At 41.4% G+C, this 27,823-nt stretch overlaps 1 protein-coding gene and 1 pseudogene across 2 annotated transcripts; one reads left to right on the top strand and one right to left on the bottom strand.

The window, feature by feature from the left end:
* Positions 1–71: 71 nt before the first annotated feature.
* On the bottom strand, positions 72–13,508 carry LOC106604612 (sushi repeat-containing protein SRPX2-like; annotated as a pseudogene).
* Positions 13,509–15,457: 1,949 nt separating this feature from the next.
* On the top strand, positions 15,458–25,629 carry LOC106604762 (tetraspanin-7). Of its 2 annotated transcripts, XR_001328726.2 has the most exons (9): positions 15,458–15,692; positions 18,852–19,040; positions 19,149–19,220; positions 19,522–19,617; positions 19,999–20,154; positions 20,369–20,452; positions 20,649–20,733; positions 20,845–20,938; positions 23,236–25,629. XR_001328726.2 is itself a non-coding variant. In XM_014199770.2 (8 exons), the coding sequence occupies exons 1-7, from the start codon at positions 15,606–15,608 to the stop codon at positions 20,715–20,717; spliced, it is 753 nt and encodes a 250-aa protein (XP_014055245.1). In that variant the 5' UTR covers positions 15,458–15,605; the 3' UTR covers positions 20,718–20,733; positions 23,236–25,629. The 2 variants fall into 2 exon arrangements, 1 of the variants encoding a protein (XP_014055245.1); XM_014199770.2 differs by lacking the exon at positions 20,845–20,938.
* The last annotated feature ends 2,194 nt before the right edge of the window (positions 25,630–27,823 follow it).

The raw sequence follows: 27,823 nt of genomic DNA, 5'->3' as shown, positions 1-27,823 counted from the left end.
ATCTCTATACTTTTAGACCTGGAAAAACAGGCTAAGATCTCTTCATCTATCAGCAAGTGGAAACATTTGACTACCAGAGCTGTTATGTTTTCTTGTTTCTCTCTAATCTGGGCCAGCCTTCCTCTGAGCTGATATCTTTGTAAAAGTGTCTGACCTCCAAGCCACCAGGGGGCACTCTTAAGTCTTAGTCACAGAGGTCTCTAACTCCAACCGCCTTCGTTCTACTTCGTTCAAAAGGTTGTCGATGTATGAGAAGAGCTCATCGGATGTGGTGGATGTGAGGAATCTCTCGTGGTCCAAACCATCCTTGTCCAGCAGCACCATGTTGAAGTAGGATCTGGAGATCCGGAAAGCCTGCCTGTACCACAGTACGAGATGACCATTTCATGTCAAGTCAGTGATGGTGTATTACATTGCCTGAAGATGCAGTGCAGCCAACACAATTGGGCACTCTAACAAATGGATCAATAGTCACTTTATTAATGATGTTTACATATCTTGCACTACTCATCCCAGATGTATATACTGTATTTTATACCGTCTATGCCAGTCAGGCATGGTCCATCCATATTTATATGTACATGTTTTTATTCCATCCCTTTACTTAGATGTGTGTATTAGGGTGTTGTGGAATTGTTAGATATTGCTGCACTGTCGGGAACTAGAAGCACAAGCATTTCACTACACTCGCAATAACATCTGATAACCATGTATGTGACCAATACAATTTGATTATGTGAAGTCACCTTACCGCAGACCCTCAATGACCTCAGTGTCCAGGTGACGTCCCTTGATGCAGCCCCCTTCTCGAGGAGGGGACCCTAGCAGCTCAATCACTGTCACTCATCTTAAGTCCAGACCACAATCTGCTTTCTAGGCATGAAAACATCCCAAGCATGGTTACTATTCTATTCACTAAACAGCTTTTTATTAAGTCCTGTAGTAACTACCATTGTTGAGAGCAGAAATTCCCTGACTAGCAGATGATGCCCAAACCATCCCGGTGTCTCGGACTCACCTGTACCATAAGGTTCTGGAGCTTGTAGTCTCCATGGGCTACGTTAGGTGCCGACACAATCAGAAGCCTCCTCTTCTCGTAGAACTGGTCCAGGAGGTCAGAAGCTGTATCCACATCTGTTTTAAACTCCATTGCTACAGTACACATGCACACACCATCAAAAACAGAGTATGGTTGTTGGTATAATCACTTTACATGTATGGGTTCAGTTGAAGACAACAAACCAGACGGTCATGCTCTGTCATTGGTTCTCAATACTAAAACGGACACACTCGGCAGGGGCCTCAGTCCAGCTGTGGTCGAACTGGCAGACACGGCTGGCGGTCCCCCTCCTCTCCTTGCCCCTGTCACAGTGGTACTCGCACACCGCCCCGTAGTTGTTCCCGTCAGAGTCACAGGTGAGGTAACCATGGAGAGGGCTTGAGGACTGGACACCTCCTGACTGGGGAGAGACGGAGAGCAGGATCTCTATTGTTCACAAAGCAATTGCTGATCTAGGATCAGTTTAGGATTTAAGATCATAATGAATAAGATGATATGGACATAGGGACATGATCCTTGATCAGCACTCCTACTCTGAGACGCTATAGGGGAATTCCCTTTTTATGCACTTTTCTATCTACGAGTATTATGACCGTGAACTTAAGCATGACAATAGCATGCTACTCACCCACTATTTGTTTCTGGGATGGAGATGGAATAAATGAAGGTGTGGTGGAGGTGTGTCTACAGATACACCGTATTCTGACCTTGACGTTCACTAAATGACGAAAAGTATGTGGGCACCTGCTCGTCGAATATCTCATTCCAAAATCATGGGCATTAAATATGGAGTTGGTCCCCCCTTTGCTGCTATAAGAACCTCCACTCTTCTGAGAAGGCTTTCCACTAGATGTTGGAACATTGCTGCAGGGACTTGCTTCCATTCAGCCACAAGAGCATTAGTGAGGTCGAGCACTGATGTTGGGGGAATAGGCCTGGTTTGCAGTCGCCGTTAAAATTCATCCCAAATGTGTTCATTGGGGTTGAGGTCAGGGCTCTGCAAGCCAGTCAAGTTCTTCCACACCAATCTCAACAAACCATTTCTGTATGAACCTTGCTTAGTGCACGGGGGCATTGTCATGCTGAAACTGGAAAGGGCCTTCCCCAAACTGTTGCCACAAAGTTGGAAGCACAGCGTTAAGATTTCCCTTCACTGGAACTAAGGGGCCTAGCCCAAACCATGAAAAACAGCCCCAGACCATTATTCCTCCACCAAACTTTACTGTTGGCACTCTGCAGTCGGGCAGGTAGCGTTCTCCTGGCATCCACCAAACCCAGATTCGTCCGTCGGTCTGCCAGACGGTGAATCGTGATTCATCAGTCCAGAGAACGCGTTTCCACTGCTCCAGAGTCCAATGGTGGCGAGCTTTACACCACTTTAGCCGACGCTTGGCATTAGGCTGCTCGGCCATGAAAACCCATTTCATGAAGCTCCCGACAAACAGTTCTTGTGCTGACGTTGCTTCTAGAGGCAGTTTGGTAGTGGTGTTGCAACCGAGGACAGTCGATTTTTACGTGCTACACGCTTCAGCGGCCCAGTTCTGTGAGCTTGTGTGGCCTACCACTTTGCGGCTGAGCAGTTGTTGCTCCTAGACGTTTCCACTTCACAATAACAGCACATACAGTTGACCGGGGCAGCTCTAGCAGGGCAGAAATGTGATTAACTGACTTGTTGGAAAAGAGGTATCCTATGACGGTGCCACGTTGAAAGTCACTGAGCTCTTCAGTAAGGCCATTCTACTGCCAATGTTTCCCTATGGAGATTGCATGGCTGTGTGTTCGATTTTATACACCTGTCAGCAACAGGGATGGCTGAACCTCACATTACAGGTATAGGGGAGTAATTTCGCATCAACCAAAAAGTAGTCAATTCGAGTATAAACATCGTGAACATGAGAGTAAAAGGAGTATTCCCTACCCGTAGGGTTAGAGATCCTCCATATATCAAATAAGTTATCATTTTTTATGTAGGTATTCAAGAATTCGCTTGAATAGGAGGTAGGGGTTCACCAGGTAGAGGATCTATCCAAATATTGGTCTAGTACACAGTTAAGGTCCCCTCCAATGACCAGGTTAGTATGGGAGATATCTGGAATCAGGGTAAGGACTCTTTTGAAAAAAAAAGAGGAGTTATCATTGTTTGGCCCATAGATATTTAGTAGAGTTACAGAAGTAGAGTGGATCTCTCCTATTACGATCACATAACGACCCTCTTTATCCGCAATAGTGGTTTTATGTAGAAAGGGAATTCCTTTCCGTACCAGAATCGCTGTACCTCTCGTTTTGGCAGAGAAGTTTGAGTGATACACTTGCCCCACCCACCTACATTTAAGTCTGCTCTGAGAATAGTTCTTCAGACGGGTTTCTTGCAAAAAAATAATATATCAGACGAGAGTCCTTTCAAGTGGGCTAGGATCTTGCCTCTCTTAATTGGTTCGTTTAAACCCTTGACATTCCAGGAAGTGAATGTAAGCCCCGCCCTCCTCTCGTTTGTAGTTCCTATGGTGGCCTGCATAACATGTAACTCAATTAAAAGGTAAGAAAGCGCACCAAACCATCACGATCAGCATATGTAGCACCTACACCCGAGCAGTATCCAACCAACCCCTCCCCCCAGCAAGCACCTTTACTCTCCACCCTGTCCCCCTACTTTCCCCAACATTTACCCCCCCCCCCCCCATCAACCCACATTTAACAGGCATACAGAAATAGGAGAGAAAAAAATATAAAAATAAACACATTGTCGCTCCGTGCTTTTTTGGCATCGGCCAGACATCGAACAAGAGGTAAATCAAAAATAAAATCCCAACAATACGTTCACCTCTCACTATCCTAGAACTTCTACTAACATCTGAACTGAGGAGGCTCCCGCCCTCTCACTATCCTAGAACTTCTACTAACATCTGAACTGAGGAGGCTCCCGCCCTCTCACTATCCTAGAACTTCTACTAACATCTGAACTGAGGAGGCTCCCGCGAGTAAAGTGTTCAATTAGCATCTAATAAACCTAAACAGAATAAGTTGCAACTTAAACATCTTGCGCACTTAAGCTTAATCTTGGGTCAATCCCTGAGATATGCAAGATATAGCATCACAAGATTATATTGCTAAGCAATGCCGGTCTAAACATAAACCATCAGCAATCGACAGACAGCTGAACATTTACATATTGTGGGTTAGGAGATCGGAACAAGGATTTTGCTAAATTAAACGTACCCCCAATCAAAAAAAAATGTGTATGTATGTATGTGTATATACATACATTAAAAAAAAATATATATATATATATATATATATATATATATATATATATATATTTTTTTTTTTTTTTTTTTTATCCCCTCTTTAAAAGGTGGTATCTGGCCCCTGGCCTATCAGTGTTACACTGCACACAGACAAAGAACACCACATGATTCACCTCCTGATAAAGCACTGGGGAAGAAGGAGGGAATCATTTTTTAAAAAATGTTTAAAAAAAGGACTGACATACTCTAGTGTTTTATCAGCAGTATCCGAGGCAACAGGGGGGTCCCAGGACACTCTAGCTGTTAGTTTCCCAGGCTCAGCGACCTTCACTCGGGACAGGGGACACCTTATTTGGGGAGGATCATGATCTGAAACAACACAGGTTGGTAAACCAGTGGAGGAAAAGAATAGAAAAATATCTGAGTTAAATGTTAACATCCTCTGTTGGTCTGGGTCAATTGAATCAATTCATCTTTTGAGGGAGGGGAACTTTGAAGATAAGAAATATCTATTGGTCTTGGTTTTGAGACAAAGACAGAAAAAGGAAATGAACCGTGGAAAGAGCGGTACTAGATGAGTATCTGTGTTGTGTTTATGTGGGTGGGAGACATGCCCATGGGAGCTGCCGGGGCTTCTAAAAGCCAGAAACAAAACGGCACTGGAAAAACAATTAGCTTGGATTCCAAATGTTTTTTTTGTTTGTTTTGCTGTGCTTATAGGGTGCATGCATCTCATTAATTCATGGAAATAAACTTAAAAAAATATGCTGACTTAATTACCACTGACTTTGACCATTAACTTGCCTCCAGGCATATCAAACCAAACACCACCTGGGTTTCACACCACACTGAAAACGCATTAATGAATCATGTCAGTATACTTGGACGTGCTGACTAAACATATGAGCTATACCTGCACAGATGGGCTCTGCCCCACTCCAGGAGCCCCCATCCAGACAGGTATGAGAGTGGTCCCCCTTGATCTGGTACCCCGGCTCACAGATGTAGTCACAGCTGGAGTCCACCACATAACCCTGGGTGCAGTGGTACGTGCCACGCCAGATTAGGTGCAGCACGTTGCAATGAACCTCTGTGGAGTCACCATAGTCAACAAGATAGACACGGAGTATAGCAAACATTAGGAAGACCTTCCTAATATTGAGTGGCATAACCCCCCTTTTGCCCTCAGAACAGCCTCAGTTCATCGGGGCACGGACTCTACAAGGTGTCGAAAGCATTCCACAGGGATGATGGCCCATGTTGACTCCAATGCTTTCCACAGTTGTGTCAAGTTGGCTGGATGTCCTTTGGGTGGTGGACCATTCTTGATACACACGGAAAACTGTAGAGTGTGAAAAACCCAGCAGTGTTGCAGTTCTTGATTCAAAATGGTGCGCCTGGCACCTACTACCAAACCCGTTTCAAATTTGATGTCTTGCCCATTCACCGTCTGAATGGCACAAATACAAAATCCATGTCTGAATTGTCTCAAGGCTTAAAAATCTTTCTTTAACTTGTCTCCTCTTCATCTACACTGATTGAAGTGGATTTAACAAGAGACATGAATAAGGGATTATAGCTTGCACCTGGATTCACCTGGTCAGTCTGTCATGAGAAGAGCAGGGTCCTTAATGTTTTGTATACTCAGTGTATATTACTCCTATGAAGGTTTTTTTCTAAATAAAACTCAGGGCCTTTAAAAAAAAAGAAGAACAATAGAGGACATGGACCCAAAAGACAATCAGCTGTATCTGTCTATAATCAGCCTGTACTCACGGCGGCAGTGACTGGTCCCAGACCAGCGGCGGCTGGGCATGCACTGCACCGAGGATCTGCCCAGCAGCTTGAAGCCACGGTCACAGGTCATCTCGCAGCGGGTGCCTAGGGTGCTGCGGTAGTTCTCTCCTCGGGGGGGAGTGGCAGGTCACATCCCCATTGGCCAGGTTCAGAAAGTGACACCATCTTAGATTTGCATCACAACAATATTGTTTAAACACGCACTGGAACTCAGCGCCAAGACCAATGTGCTACAGACATATCAAGAGACACTGATTTCAAAACAGTGATGTGGGGTACGTAGATTTCAAATCTGTGTTGTTGATAATGTTAGTGTTATGACTGTGTGGTTCTCCATAGTTACTCCTGTAGTTCAGTCGGGGAGTCTAGTACTCCTCTGGCACAACCTCATTGTAGCTGCTGTGCATTGTGGTTCCAGAGCCTGAAACCAATGACACGCTATTATTAGCTCTAAAATCGGTCATAGCAACAAGGCATAAACAGATGAAAACTATTTGTCAGCTACTAATGTATTTATGGATGATATGTACTTTCTTTCTCACACATTAACATACATGTATTTATCAGCTTATTCATGATAAATATGAAATGATTTGGAGGTAGAACATTAAGAGTGGAATAAAGGTAATGCAGAGAACCTCTTGGCATGCTAATGGTTTTCCCACAAAGTCTCAGGTTCGCACAACCTGAATTCTGGTCCATTCCTGAGCCATTTCCAAAAAGGGAAGTTGAAAAAAACCATGGAAACTCTTCAGGGGTTTGTGATCCAAAACTGAAGTCCAGTCAAAACAGTACATCTCTGAAAAAGGCCAGACTTTCTGGTTTGTTAAAGTTTCATTTAACTCCACGTACAAGTGTCTTAGCGTCACATGGATGGAAAATAAGATCGTAAAGAAAGTAGGAAAAAGACTTAACTGGGCACACATTGTACTGAACGTGCACTGAGATCATGACACATGAAGAAGATCAAGTTGGCAAGCAGAGGTCCTCTCCTCCATTTTGAGAGTATTACTCTAACTAGTTAGTCTTTTTGCCTCCTCGTTTTCACTGTAGCTTTAAACCAAGGAGCTGAATCTAACTTTCCATACATTAAGTCTCCCTTACCACACTCATTCTTTCCCCTCACTTGTGGTCTATCCTATTTCATAAACCCAATCCCTTGAAGGATATTTAAAAGGGACTCTTAAGAAAGAAGGCTGCCAGATTAGATTGTTTTCCACCCAAATCTGTGCGCTGAGTACTTGTAACAACAAAGTGGTCCAGATACTAGTTTACCCAGTAGACAGGGGCTAGCCAATGTGTAATGTAGACCAATGGAAATTCAACTCATGGTGAGAAATCTCAACGTTTCTAATGATGGTCATTTGGGCACTTGCAATAGGCTGCTAAAAGTACAATAATGCTTACTTACAAACACCTTTCATCAAATGCCTTATTTCTAGTCTGACTCTGAATAACACATAAACATGCCCTCAGATTCCTAGCACCCAAGTCTCCCTCATGTTGGCAAATCCAAGTGAGGATCAACAGACTCTTTGCTATTCAAGCTAGTTTTACATTTCAGCAGTGATTGAAATCCTTTGTACCATGTCTCATAGTAGACATGTAAGTGGTATTAATATTCAAATATCTCTTTTACATTATTACACTAATGCAGGCAGCTGCTATGGCCGCCTGCAGGTTGTAAAGCAGACAGACACAGCATGCGTCACAGTGAGACCAGCCAGAAACACTTCCCACTGCTCTCAGTGAGGCGGTTACTTTACCAGAAAGACATGCAATGACCACTGCAGGGAGAACATCTAACTAGGAGAAATGAGTCATTCTGGAGAAGGTGGATTTCACAAGCCAACTCACAAGCCAACAGCCATACTGCACTCGTTTCAACGGATATATTCTCATGTTGAGGTTTAGAAAGTTGATTCCAGATCAGCATCCTTTGTATTTCAGTTGGAAAAGTGTTCAATTACAGGAGAACATGTGACTAATAGCAATGGTGAGACATAGCCAGAATCAATCCATTAGCGACTAGATTTTCGCTTTGTGGTTTTGCTTTGTAATCAACTGGCAGCAGGCATGAGTTTGGGTGGATCACATTTACATTTTACATTTTAGTCATTTAGCAGACGCTCTTATCCAGAGCGACTTACAGTAGTGAATGCATACATTTCATGCATTTTTTTTGTACTGTGACAAACCATTTAACCACTGAAGCATTACAATCGTCATGTTTAGAGAGTTCAGATAGAGCTGCCATTGTTATCTCGGAGAAACAACATGGCATTTCCTGTTCAAGATGGCACCTCTGTTCTCAATGAGTCCAGATGAAAAGGGTTGGCAATATAATCAGGTACCTGCCTAATGTATTTAGTGAAGCCAAGAACCCTGCCTGCAGTACCTAGTCCTCTTTGATGTGCCAGGCAGCACAGTATTAGTTTACTTACAGCCATCTCTCTCAGCTACGGTACCTGTAGTTAAATAATTATACACACACACACACACACACACATATATATACACACATATATATATACACACATATACATATATTACTCTTTCTTCAAATGATGGATTTCCACCCACAGCAGCCAAACATTCTGATTGTATCTCCAACCCTCCAATGTCCACAGATTCAAACTATGGAATCATGTAGTAACCAAACAAGTGTTAAACAAATCAAAATATATTTTATATTTGAGATTCTTCAAAGTAGCCACCCTTTGCCTTGATGACAGCTTTGCAAACTCTTGGCATTCTCTCAACCAGCTTCATGAGGAATGCTTTTCCAACAGTCTTGAAGGAGTTCCCACATATGCTGAGCACTTGTTGGCTGCTTTTCCTTCACTCTGCGGTCCGACTCATCCCAAACCATCTCAATTGGGGTGAGGTCGACTGATTTGGCTCCATGGCGGATGCAATATACTAATTTTAAAATCAGCACCAATTAAGAAAATAACTGTAAAAACTGTTAAATACTCTTCGATGAGGAATTTAAAAATTGTATGGTTGAGAGGGATGACGCAAAATGGCAAATAAGTCTGGCTGCACAACCGATTGACAAACATACTGCAAATAGAGAAATCATGTGACTAAACTGAATAAAATAAACTATACTTTAAAACAATGATAAAAGATATAAAGAATGATAGTAAAAAGCTTTGGCGCACCTTAAATAAAACGTTGGGCAAAAAGGCAAACTCAGCTCCATCATTCATTGAATCAGATGCTCATTCATCACAAAACCCACTGATATTGCCAATTATTTGATGATTCTTTTTTTTCCATTGGCAAGATAAGCAAACTTAGGCATGACAGCAACAAAAGCCGACACTACACATCCAAATATAACTGCTTAAATGATCAAAGACAAGCATTGTCAATTTTTTATTCTGTAAAGTGAGTGTGGAAGAGGTAAAAAAAAAAAAAAGATTGTTGTCTATGGATGGAAAATTACTGAGGATAATAGCACACCATATTGCCACTCCTATTTGCCATATCTTCAATTTAAGCCTACTAGAAACGGTTTGCCCTCAGGCCTGGAGGGAAGCTAAAGTCATTCCACTACCCAAAAATAGTAAAGCCACCTTTACTGGCTCAAATAGCCGACCAATCAGCCTGTTACCAACCCTTAGTAAACTTCTGGAAAATATTGTGTTTGTCCAGATACAATGCTATTTTACAGTAAACAAATTAACAACAGAATTTCAGCACGCTTATAGGGAAGGACACTCAACAAGCACACCACTTACACAAATGACACATTTCTCTCAGCCAATCATATCTTATAAAATGATTGTGCGGGCTGTTTGGTAAGACTTCAGTGCAGCTTTGAGTAAAGCCAGTGTGTCTATGTATGCAGATGACTCAACTAGTACAGCGACTGAAATGACTGCAACACTTAACAAAGAGCTGCAGTTTGTTTCAGAATGGGTGGCAAGGAATAAGTTAGTCCTAAATATTTCCAAAACTAAAAGTATTGTATTTGGGACAAATCATTGACTAAACCCTAAACCTCAACTAAATATTGTAATGAATAATGTGGAAATTGAGCAAGTTGATGTGATAAAACTGCTTGGAGTAACCCTGGATTGTAAACTGTCATAATCCAAACATGTTTATAAAATCAAATGTTATTTGGATCTGAGGTGACTCAAATCACTGTCTTGTAGGGGCCAAATGAGGCCCTTGGCACAGCTGGTCCGTGCACACTCAACCATTTGTCTGTGATTGGAGTTGTAATTACACAAGTCTGAGAAGGGGTGACATGCTCAACATCAGAGGAGGGCTAGATAAAAAATAAAAAAACACAGGTGACTGTAGGCTCACTACAGTGATGACTTGTATTCACCTACAAAACATTTTCTTAATGAAAAAATGCATAGATGAGGTATTTGGGCTTCTTTGCCCTCTCTTTTTTAACTGAAAAATAATGTTAGAAGAGTGGTTGAGTTTCTGTTCAGGAAATACTCCTGCCATCTTTGTAATTCCTTCAGGTCCCTCTAAAGATCCCACCTCGACTACTTCTATTTACTGCGGTGAATGAGGTATTTTTTAAATATTTTTATTTCACCTTTTATTATTTAACCAGGTAGGCTAGTTGAGAACAAGTTCTCATTTGCAACTGTGACCTGGCCAAGATAAAGCATAGCGGTTTGACATATACAACAACGCAGAGTTACACATGGAATAAACAAAACATACAGTCAATAATACAGTACAAAAAAAGAAAACCAAAAGTCTATATACAGTGACTGCAAATGAGGTAAGATAAGGGAGTTAAGGCAATAAATAGGCCACGGTGGCGAAGTAATTACAATATAGCAATTAAACACTGGAATGATAGATATGCAGAAGATGAATGTGCAATTAGCGATACTGGGGTGCAAAGGAGCAAGATAAATAAATAAATACAGTATGGGGATGAGGTAGTTGGATGGGTTGTTAACAGATGGGCTATGTACAGGTGCAGTGATCTGTGAGCTGCTCTGACAGCTGGAGCTTAAAGCTAGTGAGGGAGATATGAGTCTCCAGCTTCAGTGATTTTTGCAGTTCGTTCCAGTCATTGGCAGCAGAGAACTGGAAGGAAAGGCGGCCAAAGGAAGAATTGGCTTTGGGGGTGACCAGTGAGATACATATACCTGCTGGAGCGCGTGCTACGAGTGGGTGCTGCTATGGTGACCAGTGAGCTGAGATAAGGCGGGGCTTTACCTATCAGAGACTTGTAGATGACCTGGAGCCAGTGGGTTTGGCGACGAGTATGATGCGAGGGCCAGCCAACGAGAGCGTACAGGTCGCAGTGGTGGGTAGTATATGGGGCTTTGGTGACAAAACGGATGGCACTGTGATAAACTGCATCCAATTTGTTGAGTAGAGTGTTGGAGGCTATTTTATAAATGACATCGCCAAAGTCGAGGATCGGTAGGATGGTCAGTTTTACCAGGGTATGTTTGGCAGCATGAGTGAAGGATGCTTTGTTTGCGAAATAGGAAGCCGATTCTAAATTTAATTTTGGATTGAAGATGCTTAATGTGAGTCTGGAAGGAGAGTTTACAGTCTAACCAGACACCTAGGTATTTCTAGTTATCCACATATTCTAAGTCGAAGCCGTCCAGAGTAATGATGCTGGACGGACAGGCAGGTGCGGGCAGTGATCGGTTGAAGAGCATACATTTAGTTTTACTTGCATTTAAGAGCAGTTGGAGGCCACAGAAGGAGAATTGTATGGCATTGAAGCTGGTCTGGAGGTTGGTTAACAGTGTCCAAAGAAGGGCCAGAAGTATACAGAATGGTGTCGTCTGTGTAGAGGTGGATCAGAGAATCACCAGCAGCAAGAGCGACGTCATTGATGTATACAGAGAAGAGAGTCGCCCCGAGAATTGAACCCTGTAGCACCCCCATAGAGACTGCCAGAGGTCTGGACAACAGGCCCTCTGATTTGACACACTGAACTCTATCAGAGAAGTAGTTGGTGAACCAGGCGAGGCAATCATATGAGAAACCAAGGCTGTTGAGTCTGCCAATAAGAACGTGGTGATTGACTGAGTCGAAAGCCTTGGCCAGGTCGATGAATACGGCTGCACAGTAATGTCTCTTATCGATGGCGGTTATGATATCATTTAGATCCTTGAGCGTGGCTGAGGTGCACCCATGACCAGCTCTGAAACCAGATTGCATAGCGGAGAAGGTATGGTGGGATTCGAAATGGTCGGTAATCTGTTTGTTAACTTGGCTTTCGAAGACCTTAGAAAGGCAGGGTAGGATAGATATAGGTCTGGGGGATGACCACGGCAGCTTTCCAATCTTTGGGAATCTCAGACGATATGAAAGAGAGGTTGAACAGGCTAGTGATAGGGGTTGCAACAATTTCGGCAGATAATTTTAGAAAGATAGCGTCCAGATTGTCTAGCCCGGCTGATTTGTAGGGGCCCAGATTTTACAGCTCTTTCAGAACATCAGCTATCTGGATTTGGGTGAAGGAGAAATGGGGAGGCTTGGGCGAGTTGCTGTGGGGAGTGCAGGGCTGTTGACCGGGGTAGGGGTAGCCAGGTGGAAAGCATGGCTAACTGTAAAAAATGCTTATTGAAATTCTCAATTATAGTGGATTTATCGGTGGTGACAGTGTTTCCTAGCCTCAGTGCAGTGGGCAGCTGGGAGGAGGTGCTCTTATTCTCCATGGACTTTACAGTGTCCCAGAACTTTTTGGAGTTTGTGCTACAGGATGCAAATTTCTGCTTGAAAAAGCTAGCCTTAGCTTTCCTAACTGCCTGTGTATATTGGTTCCCCACTCCCCATTGCATGGAACCTATTGTGGGCCATAGATGAGACTGACAGGGTAAGCATGTGTCTGTACTGGCAATAATGATTTTATAGTAGTTTCCAAAAGTATAGTTTCAAAGTATGTCCCGATATAATCATAACTACTTATTCAGCATGAGGAAAAGAATAACATTTGCATACATTTTGTACATCAAGGCTATTGCAAAGTTTAATCTTTGAGTAAAGAAACAGAATAGTCAAAGTGCAATGTATCTGCCCACTGGTCACAGACGTCAATTTAAGGTATAGTCTACGTTAGTTCAAATGAAATGACGTAATAACAACGCTGATTAAACCCGTATGTGCCCAGTGGGTGGTCTTACCCTCATTGTGTCCCAGCAGCTATCTGATAAAGGTCACCAGGAATAGTAAAAGGATATGGAATCGTGTCATGCCAACACGGTCTTTAAGTGCAATAATTCAGATAAATGTGGTACTAGGCATCGACTTTAGCCAATATGGAGACCATTGACCATAGTCCAGCGCAGAAAAATGTAAAGCGAGCTCCAGTCCAGACCCTAAGCACGACTAAAACAAAATTAATTAAATCGTATTTTTTAACTGACAAAATTATTCGCGTCGTTTTTCTTATCTCTGTCTCTCTCTGTGCAAAGAAGAAACCCACCAGTCAAACCAGACGTCAACTTTTACTGTAGAAGTTCCTCGGTTTCCACTAGTTACTACAGCCACAAAGTCAACAGGTTATGGTTAGGCATAAGGTTAGCAGTGTGGTTACGGTTAGGTTTAAAATCACATTTTAAGAAGATACATTTTAGAAATAGGCGGGGTTTATTACCTTTTGGCTGTGGTAACTCATGACGACCAAGTTCCTCCGCGTTTATCATATGCGGTTCGATAAATTACCACTAGGCGACGTTGTTGGACTAGTTATAAGGGCTATCATACAGCCCTAACCCTGATTCATCACTAGTTTAACAGTTATAGCCTAAATAATATTAATAGGGAAACCATTGTCCATGTCCCAAGAACGCTAACGTTGCCTGTCTAAATTATTATTGCCTAGTAGCACTCACATCTGTAGCCATGAAATGTTTTGAAAGGCTGGTCATGGGTCACATCAACACCATAATCCCGGACACCCTGGACCCACCCCAATTCGCATACCGCTTCACAGATTACGCAATCTCTATTGCACTCCACACTGCCCTTTCCCACCTGGACAAAAGTAACACCTACATGACAATGCTGTTCATGGACTACAGCTCCGTTTTTAAACCATAGTGCCATCCAAGCTCATCACTAAACTAAGGACTCTGGGATTGAACACCTCCCTCTGCAACTGGATCCTGGACTTCCTGATGGGCCACCCTCTGATGCTGATGCTTACACCTATCCATTGTTGTAGCTTCCTTTTGATTACTTTTTCATGTGTTGTATTCATTAGACATGACAGCCCAGGCATTATTTTTCTTGTTTTCTGTTGATGAATCATGCTGTTTGTTTTCGATAATTGGGTGGTTTAACACAATTCGCGTCAAGGGGGTTTTCCCTCTTGAAGTCACTGAAATTCTTTGAATGTTTTCTTTTACCTCTGTCCATTGTTTTGTTTAGGTGACTTGCTCCAATTCCACACAATGCTTATGTATTAGTGTCACATCCCTGGTTTTTGAAGTGTCCTCAGGTCAGCACCAAGTGCACATCGTTAATCTAATCAGACTTCACAAATATAACTGGTATGTCATTATTTACCTTAGTCTGGGACTCCCTAGTATAGAACTAATTAATCTGAAGTTAAGCAAAGTGGCACAGCGGGTCTAAGGCACTGGACCTCAGTGCAAGAGGCGTCACTACAGTCCCTGGTTCGGATCCAGGCTGTATCACATTCGGCCGGGATTGGGAGTTCCACATGGCGGTTCCCAATTGGCCCAGCATCGTCCAGGTTTGGCCGACATTGTAAATAAGAATTTGTTGTTAACTGACTTGCCTAGTTAAATAAAGGTAAGGGAAAAAAATGGATTTTTTTTTTTTTTATCTGGAGTAATTTAAATAGAATTTATCCTAGTCCTGATTTAAATTAAACTCTGTCCACGAAACCGCCCCTGAGTAAAACAAGGAGAGATGTTCAAATCCACCTACTGAAATTACAACATTTAATTCCCCGTACAATTTTGGAACTGTTGTATTGAAAACCAGAACGAACAATTAGGTCAATCATGAAGCTGACAACACACGCAAGAGCGGAAAATAAATAATACATGATCAAACACTGAATATATATGCACAGCAATATTCAGTACTGCAATCAGGGCGCTAACTCTGGTCTTTACCTCATGAAACCAATAGATACGCTAGTAGTGTTTTAGCCAACCGGCACCAGTAGGGATTTTTGATAAATTACACTTTTGTGACTAATAATATCTTGTATAGCATTTGTATAAGCCATGTGTTAGGCCTAGTGTCATACGTCTTATCCGAATTAACTGAAGTTGCCTTTGGGAATAATACAGTTCTTATATTATATTGTGGAACACCATAAATAAAATAAAAAAACTAGGAAATGTAATTTCTTCTCATGGAATGTGAATCTGGGTCAATGACGTCACTTCACTTCTCGGATTCTGTTTAGTCGAGAAAAGTTTTCCCAGCACCGCGCCTTGGACATTATTTTCTTCCCCTTTTTGCAACAACGATACTTTTTGACTGACCATTTCTACGGAATAGCCATCATGTCTCCCCCATCAAGAAGGCTTCAAACGAAGCCTGTGATCACATGTCTCAAGACCTTTCTTATTTCTTACAGCGTCATATTTTGGGTGAGTATTTACATGTAAATAACTGATGCAAGCTACCGTAACAACAGGCAACCTTTCCAACCATTTGGCATTTACAAAGGAATAACGTTAGGCTACGGCTGACCCGAAAGGATTCGAATTATTGAAAATAAAACACACCTCATCAAAAAATATTTCCCCGTGGTATAGCGCGGCAACACTCTGGTATCACTTTTTGGATATTTAGCGACGGCACGAGCTAATTTACATAATTAATGTGCAAACTTTCAGTAAAAGTTGTGACCCTATCACAATTCGTTATGTTGTAATAAACTTTACTCCAGGAGCGACAAACAACGCGACCTTTTTCTTTGGAGTATTGCAGTCCGCGAGCAGAGGCTACATTTCGATTGTTCACGTTGATTGCGGGGCTCATGAAGTCGTCAATTTCCACCCAACTAAGGCTCGTATAGCCCTTGTTCATGGCTCCCAGTTCCATTACATTACACGTACATTGGAAAAAGGAGTCTTCTGTACGGGGGAGTTTTGTTTAGAGCCCAGACGCTAGGTCTAAACATTAACATGTGTCGCTTGCGGTACGGTTTTGGAAGCATATAGACCTTATCTTTCATATCTGCGAGAAAAACGTTAAATTGACACATTTATAGGGTAAAGGTTAGTGTTTCCACATGGCCATATCTCCATGTTACAGCTCCTGTTTACAGAAGACAGTGACCACCTGTGGTAACTGGGAACTGTATCAAGCATGATCCGAACATCTGTGTGTAATAAAAGGCCGCCAGAAACGTGTCATCACTGAAAAAATACTATCAGCAGCAACTGTGATGAAGCTGATTAAAATGGTTTACAGTAAGTTTTTATATTTTGCTTTTGTGAAATGATTTCGAGGTGATATGAAAGTAAAGGGCTATGTTTCTAGACCCCTGTCGCAATTGAGAATCGATTCAAGTTTAGATGGAATATTTGGCTGTTTTGGCTGCTAGAGCCAGTCTACCTCTGAAAATAACATATAAGAGTAACAGTAGGCTCCATAAGAGTACATTTTGCGCTAGGGCTTGAGCTGATATTATTAGGCAACTTGGCAGATGTTGTAAACAGCTTTTCTAAATGGTTGACTGAGAAACAACCTCCTCATACGGCTGGCATACTATATTCATTATTATGAATATAAACATCTATTTAGCTGTAGTTTTAGGTGATCTTTATTTATTATTTTATTTTTGTTGCCAAATTGACATTAAAGACCGTTCGATAGCTTTCATTTTTCTAACAACTTTCTTGGTAAATCTTGTGAAAATGTGATTTCTAAACGCTGTTTATTCAATTTCCGTTATTCTGTCTACGCCATTAATTGAATGTGGCTTTTTTCTGGGATCAATGTTCATGATAACACATTTATCTCAGCTGTTTATTGATATATAGAGGGTGATGTGTATCATTTGTGGCCCGGTGGACTAATGACAGCACTCTGAGGAATGACTCATGTAGAAGGAAGGGCAATACATTTTTCTAGGGAAGATGCTGAGCTCACTGACGTGAGACCTTGGGCTATTGGTTGTGGGGGAGATGTTTAAGTATTATGTTGACTTTGCTTTCCATGTGAGAAAAATCTGTTGTAGGCCACTTATACCAAGCTCAAAGCTTTTTCAGCTTTGTAAAGACCCCCAACAACAGTCACACTGGGCTGAATAAAATTGTTAGGTGCTCAAGTTGTATAATTAGGATGGTTGTTTTTGAGCCTTAAATCTTGAGTTTGTGTACACTGTACATCCCTAAGGGGATGTTTAAGAAGTTTGGCCTAGTTCTTTGACACAAATATACAGTGTATTTAGACCCCTTTCCTTTTCCCACATTTTACTACGTTACAGCCTTAATCTAAAATGTATTAAATATTTTTTTCCCCTCAAAAATCTACACACCACCCCATAATGACAAAGCAAAAACGGGTTCATAGAAATTGTTACAAATGTATTAAAAATAAAAAACAGATACCTTATTTACATAAGTATTCAGACCCTTTGCTATGAGACTGGAAATTGCTCTCCGGTGCATCCTGTTTCCATTTATCATCCTTGAGATGTTTATAGAACTTGATTGGAGTCCACCTGTGGTAAATTCAATTGCTTGGACATGATTTGGAAAGGCACACACTGGCCAAACTGAGCTATCGGGGGAGAAGGGCCTTGGTCAGGGAGGTGACCAAGAACCTGATGGTCACTCTGATAGAGCTCCAGAATTTCTTTGTGGAGATGGGGAACCTTCCAGAAGGATAACCATCTCCTCAGCACTCTACCAATCAGGCCTTTATGGTAGAGTGGCCAGATGGAAGCCACTCCTCATTAAAAGGCACATGACATCCCGCTAGGAGTTTGCCAAAAGGCACCTAAAGGACTCTCAGACCATGAGAAACAAGATTCTGTGGTCTGGTGAAACCAAGATTGAACTCTTTGGCCTGAATGCCAAGTGTCAAGTCTGGAGGAAACCTGGCACCATCCCTATGGTGAAGCATGGTAGTGGAAGCATCATTTTCTGCGGCAGGGACTGGGAGACAAGCAGGATCAAGGGAAAGATGAACGGAGCAAAGTACAGAGGGATCCTTGATGAAAACCTACTCCCGGGCGCAGCAACTACTCCTGTGCAGCGACGTTCCCCATCCAACCTGACAGAGCTTGAGAGGATCTGCAGAGAAGCCTGGGAAAAACTCCTCAAATACAGGTGTGCCAAGCTTGTAGCGTCATACCCAAGAATACTCAAGGCTGTAATCGCTGCCAAAGGTGCCTCAACAGAGTACTGAGTAAAGGGTCTGAATACTTATATAAATGTAATATTTCAGTTTATTTTTGTATACATTTGCAAAAATGTATAAACCTTTTTTTGCTTTGTCATTATGGGGTGTTGTGGGTAGATTGTGGGGGGAAAAAATAATTCAATTAATTTTAGAATGAGGCTGAAAAGTAACAAAATGTGGAAAAAGTCAACGGGTCTGAATACTTTCCGAATGCACTCTAGATCATAAATGCCATTTAGCAGATACTTTTATCCAAAGCCACTTAGTCATGCGTGCATACATTTTACATATGGGTGGTCCCAGGAATCAATCCCACTACCCTTTCATTATAAGTGCCGTGCTCTTCCAACTGGGTTACAAAGGATCAGCTGACTGTCTGTGTTTTCTCCCAGTTTACAGGGGTTTTCCTTCTGGCTGTTGGCATATGGGGGAAGGTGAACCTGGAAGCTTATTTGAAGCTGACCTCTGAAACGAGCACCAACATGCCATATGTCCTCATCGGAACTGGAGCCATCATTGTTATTTTTGGCCTTTTTGGTTGCTTCGCTACATGCCGTGGTAGTCCATGCATGCTAAAACTGGTCAGTTGCACTGTGAAGTGTTACATTTTGTATTGCACATTCTCCTCAAATGTTTCTAGTCTTTGCTTGTATGTAAATTGATGAGTTTTTTTTTTGTTCCCCTCTCAGTATGCCACGTTCCTGATTTTGATGTTCTTAGTGGAGTTTGTGGCTGGCGTCTTTGGCTTCTTGAGACATGAGGTGAGAGATTTTTTAGAAGTAGTGTTTCCACATCCAACAATTTACCAGGTGCTGGGGTACAAAAATGTTGATGTATAAGAAATGGAATTACCCGGGTACTGAGGTATACTCCCATATAGATTATTCCAACGTTTCCGACTAGAAGGACTACGAAGACCTTCTGGTCGAAATGTTGCAATAAACTATAGGGTGGTATACAACAATGTGTGGGTACTTCTATGAGGTGACTTAAAATACACTTGCCATTACTATAGGATTCAGTTGGCCACAAATGAAACCCAATTCCCTTTGTTTATTGCAGATAAAGGCTGTATTAGGTGATGCCTATAAAGATGCTGTGACGAACTACAATACCACTGACCCCAAAAGCTCTGAAGTTGACGCCATCCAGAGGACTGTAAGTGATATTTTTGTTATTCATTGCATAGCCTAATTCTATCTGGTTCCTTTGCAAAGACCACAAAACATTCTGTTTTAGAGAAGTGGCTTATAACAACATTTTATCAGAGACCCTGCAGAAGTGTTGCTATAATCAACTTCTACAGTACAGATGGTCACGACCCGCCATCTTTTTCCAGTTGCGTAGATCTTGTTGGTATACGATTGTATTAGGTTATGGTCTGTCTTTTACATAATTAAGTAACTTATTGATGTACAATAGAACCACCCTTTAAAGCATTATTTGATTTGCCCACTTGGCAAAGCCATCCATAGAATTAGGAATTAGAAGTCACCGTTGTCATTTCCTCTTGATAATTAGTAAATGTGTTTTGTACAGTTTCACTGCTGTGGAGTGAATAGTTACAAGGACTGGAACGCGACAAAGTACTTCAAAGACAATGGTATCCCTGTCAGCTGTTGCAAAGCGAACACGGTCTGCTCTGTCGAGAACCTCGAGGACCTTGACAAGGCTCGTGACGTGGTGTATGACACGGTGAGAGCACTGCCGCATATCATTATCAATCATGTCACACAGAATTATGTCAGCGCTTCCTGTCTCTGGTTAGCTAAGTTCACACCCTGCTTTGATTCAAAGTTTGTCAGTATTTTAGATCAAGTGTTTGCCAATCAGTAGGCGTAATGAACAGCTATAACCTAAAGGAACCATAGTAAAACATTTTGTTTTCCTTCTGCTTAACATGTTTTAGGGCTGCATCTCACTGCTGACCACTTCTATGGAGTCTAAACTGGGAATCAATGCAGGGGCATGTTTTGGAGTTGCGTTTTTCCAGGTACATGAATTGACAGGGTGCTTACAGTAGGCATAATAATCTCTAGGGGAAAAATATACAACAATTTTATTACCAGTATCATGCATCTTGAAATGTTGGAAGATCATCAAGAAAATGCTAGATTTAACCTTTTTTGTCATTTGTTTTATTGTTTTGTTCACATCCTAATTGAAACTCTGTTTAACTTTCTGCCTAGCTCATTGGGGTTTTCTTGTCCTGCTGCTTGTCTCGATACATCACCATCAACCAGTATGAGATGGTCTAGCAGTGTCCTTCCACAGGTAGTATCCTACAAGGACTAGTGGTGTGGGATCCCATCCCATGCCTCATTATTTTCAAATAGAAATTAATGTCTTAGGAGTGTTCAAAATGTTCATTCCTATGTATCCCAGTTCTTAGAGCGTCGCGCTTGCAGCGCCAGGGTTGTGGGTTCGATTCCCACGGGGGACCAGTACGAAAAAAGTGTTAATGTACACACTCACTACTGTAAGTTGCTCTGGATAAGAGTGTCTGCTAAATGATAAAATATAAATTATTATATTGTCATACATGACATGACACTGGAACCCCTGTACTTGGTTTTGTCACTTAAGTTTCTGTGTATCAACTTCTTGATTCCGCCACTACTGAAGAGAGCATTTTCATGAAAGGAAATGCCCGCTTCCGGACATCAGATATGGTATTCATTACTTAGGAAGGCGATCGTGTACAATACCAGTCCACATTTTGGATACACCTACTCATTCAAGGGTTTTTCTTTTTTTCTTTTCTTTTTTTAAACTATTTTCTACATTGTAGAATAGTAGTGAAGACATCAAAACTATGAAAAAACACATGGAATCATGTAGTAAGCAAAAAAGTGTTAAACAAATCAAAATATATTTTAGATTCTTCAAAGTAGCCACCCTTTGCCTTGATGACAGCTTTGCACACTCTTGGCATTCTCTCAACCAGCTTCACCTGGAATGCTTTTCCAACAGTCTTGAAGGAGTTCCCACATATGCTGAGAACTTGTTGGCTGTGCGGTCCAAACCATCTCAATTGGGTTAAGGTCGGGTGATTGTGGAGGCCAGGTCATCTGATGCAGCACACGATCACTTTCCTTCCTGGTGAAATAGCCCTTACTCATCCTGGAGGTGTGTTAGGTCATTGTCCTGTTGAAAAAGAAATGATAGTCCCACTAAGCGCAGAAAGCTGTGGTAGCTATGCTGGTTAAGTGTGCCTTGAATTCTAAATAAATCACTGACTGTGTCACTAGCAAAGCACCATCACACCCCCTCCTCCATGCTTCATGGTGGGAACCACACATGCAGAGATGATCCGTTCACCTACTATGCGTAGGCAAAAACACTGGTATACACTGGTTTATAAGGCCATATTGGGTAAAATGCCATTTTATCTCTGTTCTTATTTAGTCAGGTCAGTAAATAAATATCTATTACGGTCCCATTCTCATTTGCTTCTAACAGTACCAAAAATTAGAACAGGTCATGGTAGAAGTAGTTTTAGTTACTTAGCTCTGTGGTCCTGGAATTCTCTCCTGAACATTTTAAAACTTGATCTAGTTTCGTTGGAGTTTAAACACTTGAACGATGTATATATCAGAGTATAATTGTCTTTAGGACAGCTGTTTTTAGTCAAGACTTTTGTGTTTTTAACATGTATAATTGTTGTACTGTGTGTGTGTGTGTGTGTGTTTTATAGTTTTGTTTAATGTTGTGTTAGTGTATGTAAGTTGTTTTGTCTGAAAAGTTGTTCCCCCTGCTGCTGTTGGACCAGGTCTCTCTTGGAAAAGAGCTGTTATCTCAATGAGGAAAAACCTGTATAAATAAAAATAATATGCGTCTCACAAAGACACGGCGGTTGGAACCAAAAATCTCAAATTTGGACTCATCAGCCCAAAGGACAGATTTCCACCGGTCTGATGTCCATTGCTTGTGTTCCTTGGCCCAAGCAGGTCTCTTCCTCTTATTGGTGTCCTTTAGTAGTGGTTTCTTTGCAGCAATTCGACCATGGATGCCTGATTTTTACGCAGTCTCCTCTGAACAGTTGATGTTGAGATGTGTCTGTTACTTGAACTCTGTGAAGCATTTATTTGGGCTGCAATCTGCGGTGTCGTTAACTCTAATGAACTTATCCTCTGCAGCAGAGGTAACTCTGGGTCTTTCTTTCCTGTGGCGGTCCTCATGAGAGCCAGTTTCATCATAGCGCTTGATGGTTTTTGTGCTGCACTTTAAGACATTTTCAAAGTTCTTGAAATTTTCTGCATTGTCTGATCTTCATGTCTTAAAGTAATGATGGACTGTTGTTTCTCTTTGCATATTTGAGCTGTTCTTGCCATAATATGGACTTGGTCTTTTACCAAATGCGTTCCAGGTGACTACCTCATGAAACCGGTTGAGAGAATGCCAAGTGTGTGCAAAGCTGTTATCAAGGGTGGCTACTTTGAAGAATCTAAAATACTTTTTGGGTTACTACATGATTCCATATGTGTTAATTCATAGTTTTGATGTCTTTACTATTCTACAATGTAGAACATTTTTAAAAATAAAGAGAAACCCAGGAATGAGTAGGGGTGTCAAATGTTTACTGGTACTGTAAATTCAAACCATCATGTGGAAATGTAGTACAGTGTATCAATATTGTGCTCAACAGTTGAGTAAGACCAGTGGCTGAAGTCCCCAACCTGACGTAACATTCATTATTGATGCACCAATAAAAGTAATGGAAAATGTTAATGACTACAACCCATCTAACATGTAATTTGTCTTTTTTCTTTGCAGGTCACTGACAGGCTGCTCATGATGCAAAGGGATCTGGCATATTTTGAATCCTTCGTATACGTGTAATGGTTATGATACTTTAGAATACACTCTTGCTGGTAAAAAAAAACGCACCTTTTTGACTTTCACTTTTCAATGGCAGCCAGATTGAAGGAAAAAAAGTTATTGGACACCATAAGGGATTTATTTCTGCCATTCTGTCATCAATGGGATAAAGCTTTGTCTTGCTAAGGCTAGTGGAATACAGTTTATTGTGCTTAAATGTTCATTTGGGATTCACTGACTTTGTTTGATGCTATTATATATGACATATTGCAGTTGGTTTGGTGCGCTTAGACCAAATATTAATGTATACGTTAAGCGTTCTCATATGCATGTAATTTTCTATCGTATAGGCTGCCGTCATATTGTTGTTATATGGCATCTTGTGTGTTAAAATGGTCTTACTGTAGCTTATGTTATTTTCATGATTGGCATTACAATATTATAAGCTGGTGACTAATTAGACCATCTGGAACACCACGGTAATTTACACTGTGGAAAACCTCCAGCAATCCAGCCATCTCTTCGGTGGAGACTGGGAGAAAAGTATTCAAAGGAGCCTTTGTGCTGTTGACACGTAGTTAATAGAAAATTATACACCACTGTGATTTCATGTGCATGTGAAGGCATTTTATAAGCCTTTTATGTGATTTACTGTGTTTTAAGTTTATGTTCAGGTCTTGTATTCACAAAAAAAATATATATATATATATATCCTCAATTGAAAATAATTGTCTGTGTTAATTGTTGTTCATTTTGTGTAAAAAGCATGAAGTTAGGTGTCTTTATTTTTTGTTCATCTTTAAAAACAACTGGGTCCCACTCAAATGACTATTTTATAGGCCTGCCTTGTTTTGTTATTGACTGAAATGGTGTGAAAATTGCATGCACCTGGGGTGTATTCATTATGGAAACCGTTTAAGAACCAAACCGTGCAACACGAGTTTCTATTGGACAAATGCAGGTAGGTCCCTCCCCGTTTCGTTACGTTTGCTTCAGTTTTGCAACATAGTTGGTGGAATGAATGCTATTCACTAGGAACCAACACGAAGTAAACTGACTGTCCAATAGACAATATTTGCGTTGCTACAAGTTTTCCAGTGCGGTGTGCAGCAGCTGGCGAGTTTATTTGGCTACGAGGGACGTGATTCTCACCCAGAAATCACATCACTGAAAACTTAGCAGGTCAATTCCACCACTTTAACCTGATTTTCATTATCTCTAGCACAATACCAGTGTTTACATATTGAAAACGGCGCATTACTACGTTTTCTAGCCTCCATCTGGCTAGAAACATTTTGCAGATTTTTAACACTTTATATTCACCCTGTGATGTCACAATCATTTTTTAGAACATTAGCGATCTTAAAAACACGCTGTTTTCACACATGTAGACACTGGTTTGGTCTTGGACATAATGAATATGAGGTTGAAAATGGACGGAATTACCCTTTAAGAACCGGCCTTCAGTCTGTGGCATGTGGTGGGAAAATGGCGGAGGCATTGGCAAGTATATCGGTGGTACAGGACCAGATCAGCTGTCCAATCAGAGGGATCCGGTAGCTCTCACACAGTTACTGCATGAGCTGTGTTACACACTGCTGGACTGTAAAATCAAAACGGTGTCTATGTAACAAGTGTTGAATTTCATGTTGTATATTTACATAAAATCTGCATAGTTCCCATGCCTGATATTACTGTACATTCCTTTTGTTGTATGTGCCCTTTTTAATGTCACACATGTCCTTCTCTTTCTGCATTCCTCCTAGGTAATTGAAAAATTGTCCCATGAAAATCATAATCCTGTATGTTAAAACAGATATTGAGTTTATATTGCTACTAACATTGTAATATTATGGTCTTCTACCAGTACATTGTGATATTTATGGATTTCATGCATTTATTAACTTTCTGTTTTGTGAATGCTGTACATGCTAGCTAGCTACTGTACATTCTACCTACATGTCGTCATTGGGCTAGCATGGCTATTCATGTCTCCGGTTAATTTATACTTTACAGGACAGCACAACATTTCATTTATGGATGTTTGTTTATCCGGTATGTCATGTGTTTGTTATTTTGACGATATTTTACTGTTTGTTTGCAAGTGCACGTCATGCACTAACTGTACGTAACGCTTGGCTGGCATTTATGAAAGTTGGCTAGCCCAGTCCCATAGGCTATACTCTACATTGCATTATATTGTATCATTATCAAACGAGACAAATGTTATTCTTATTTTCACACTGTCTATTGTATCCATGTGGAAGTGAGGAGTTGGTGCGCAAGGGCAGCTCAACATTTAATTTATGAATGCTGTTGGTTTCTTTATCAGAATAAAACATCAACCCTGATCCTTTGGTCATATGTAAGCCGATCAAAATAATCTACACCAGTCTCATCTGCAGCTGCCCTCAGTGCAGAGACAAGGCCAGTGCTGAAGAAAATGTTTATGATGGTGGGGGTTGTAGCTCTCTTCACGACAACAGACTCAGGTTGGTTCCTTGAAACGGGCGTTTATTGCCTTGCACGTCCTTTTCTCCGATGCATCCACATCACGCCTTGAGAACTCGTTGGCTGCTTGTCCTGAAAAGAGGTTCTTGAATCCTTAAAGTCCCTTTACTGTCTTTCTTAGCCTCTGCCATCAACAATTATGACTCAGACTAAGATCCGGTTAAATTAGATTGCACACAGTCAATGAACAAATTCCGTAGCAGTAACACAACAGAGAACGTTAGCTCCGGGATGGAACATAAAAACACAAACAATGGCCTAACGTTAATTTACCTGTTACGTCATATTTAAATTGTTATCTATACATCAATAAATCATTTATTTATTTACTACATCAAATAAACCATGAATTATGTATTAATCATGCATCGTGAACACAGCATCTATGTAACACCACTTACACTCCCACCAAATCACTCATTAACTTGGAATGTGGGATTTTCTTTTAAACAAAAAGTATGAAAATAATTCATAAAATGTTTTAAGTCTGAATGAAGGTATGTGATTTAGTTAGCCTCTAGTAAGGTAACTACCTTGTGAATAGGCCTTTCAAGGTGGACTGATCTAGTGTGTGGTTTTCCTTTACCAAGTGTAGTGTCACTGACTAGTAGCTTCAGCTTTCGCACCATTCCGTCTGCACTAGGATGAGCTTCTACAACCCTGGCAAGCTTCCACTCATTTCTTGGTGAGCTGTCATCTTGTAGAATCAGAATATCATCTATTTATGAGTTTCGTGATTTTCTTTGCCATTTCTGTCGTTGTTGGAGGTTTAGCAGGTATTCTCGGTTCCATCTTCGCCAGAATTCATTGGCTAGGAACTGCACTCTTCTCCACCTTTTGCACAGATAGAGATCTTCTTTGCAGAATTGTCGAGGAGGGGGCAGAATAATTGAAGATTTCATAGTTAGTATGTGGTTATGAGTGAGAGGTTCTGGACCGGTGGGATCGTGAAGATGTTCAACACTTAGTGGCCGCTGTTGATTAAAGCCATTGTTTCGTAAAGGAATGTTCTCAGAGTTGTGGTGTCGAGTCTGCTTGCGCACTTGTCGAGCATGGTAGTCAGAATGCTCCGAATAGTTCGAATTTGGCGCTCCCAGACTCCACCCATGTGACTTGCTGATGGGACGTTCATAACGAATTGACAACCGATTGCTCGTTGACGTTCTTGATCCATTCCCTTGAGCAACTCAAAAAACACTATTTTAGCACCCATGAAACTTGTTCCCCGATCGCATCTCAATTGGCGTACAGGTCCTCTGATAGCTACAAACATTCGAAGTGCATTTATGAATGCGTCTGTTTTCAAGTCGTCTAGTGTTTCAATATGCACTGCTCTGGAGCATAGGCAGGTAAACAACAATCCATATCGTTTTAATTCCTTTCTTCCTTCCTTTACCATGAAGGGGGCAAAACAATCAAGACCGCAGTAAGTAAAGGGAGGGGATGTCTCTGTTCTCTCACCCGGCAGATCCGCCATTTGTTGAACTTCTGTAGTTCTTCTGTATCTCCTACATTGTACGCACTTGTAAATGTGTGAGGAGACCACATTTCCGCATCCCAAGATCCATATTCCGTTTGCACGCAACTCATTCATAGTCATGCCTCTTCCTTGGTGGTGTACACGCACATGATGATGATTGACGAGCAGGGCTGACACATGAGATTTCTTCTGAAGTATTGCTGGATGTTTTACGTCATGGTGCAATGCTGATTGGGATAGCCGTCCTCCCACCCTGAGGACATTGTTCTTGTCCATGAAGGCATTCAACTGGTGTAACTTGTTGCGCTTGTTCATGGTGTGTTCTTTCTGGAGCTTGATTTTATGGATGTCTTCAGCGAAGGCTTCTTCTTGCACCAGCTTGATAATGAAGATTTCCGCTTTTCTTCTTTCTTCAAGGCTAGTTGCTTCATTCGTTCTTGGTTGAAGTCCTTTGAATTCCCTGACAAATTTCTGGAGCCTGGCGATGGCTCTCACTGCTCTGGACCAGTCAGAAAACTTAATGAAGCGATTCGCTATTGAATTCACTTCTTT

This window comes from Salmo salar, chromosome ssa05, assembly GCF_905237065.1.
Source record: "Salmo salar chromosome ssa05, Ssal_v3.1, whole genome shotgun sequence".
In the NCBI taxonomy this organism is placed as follows: Eukaryota; Metazoa; Chordata; class Actinopteri; order Salmoniformes; family Salmonidae; genus Salmo; species Salmo salar.
Note: the sequence above shows the minus strand (reverse complement) of the source record. Positions and strands in the feature narration are given on the sequence as shown.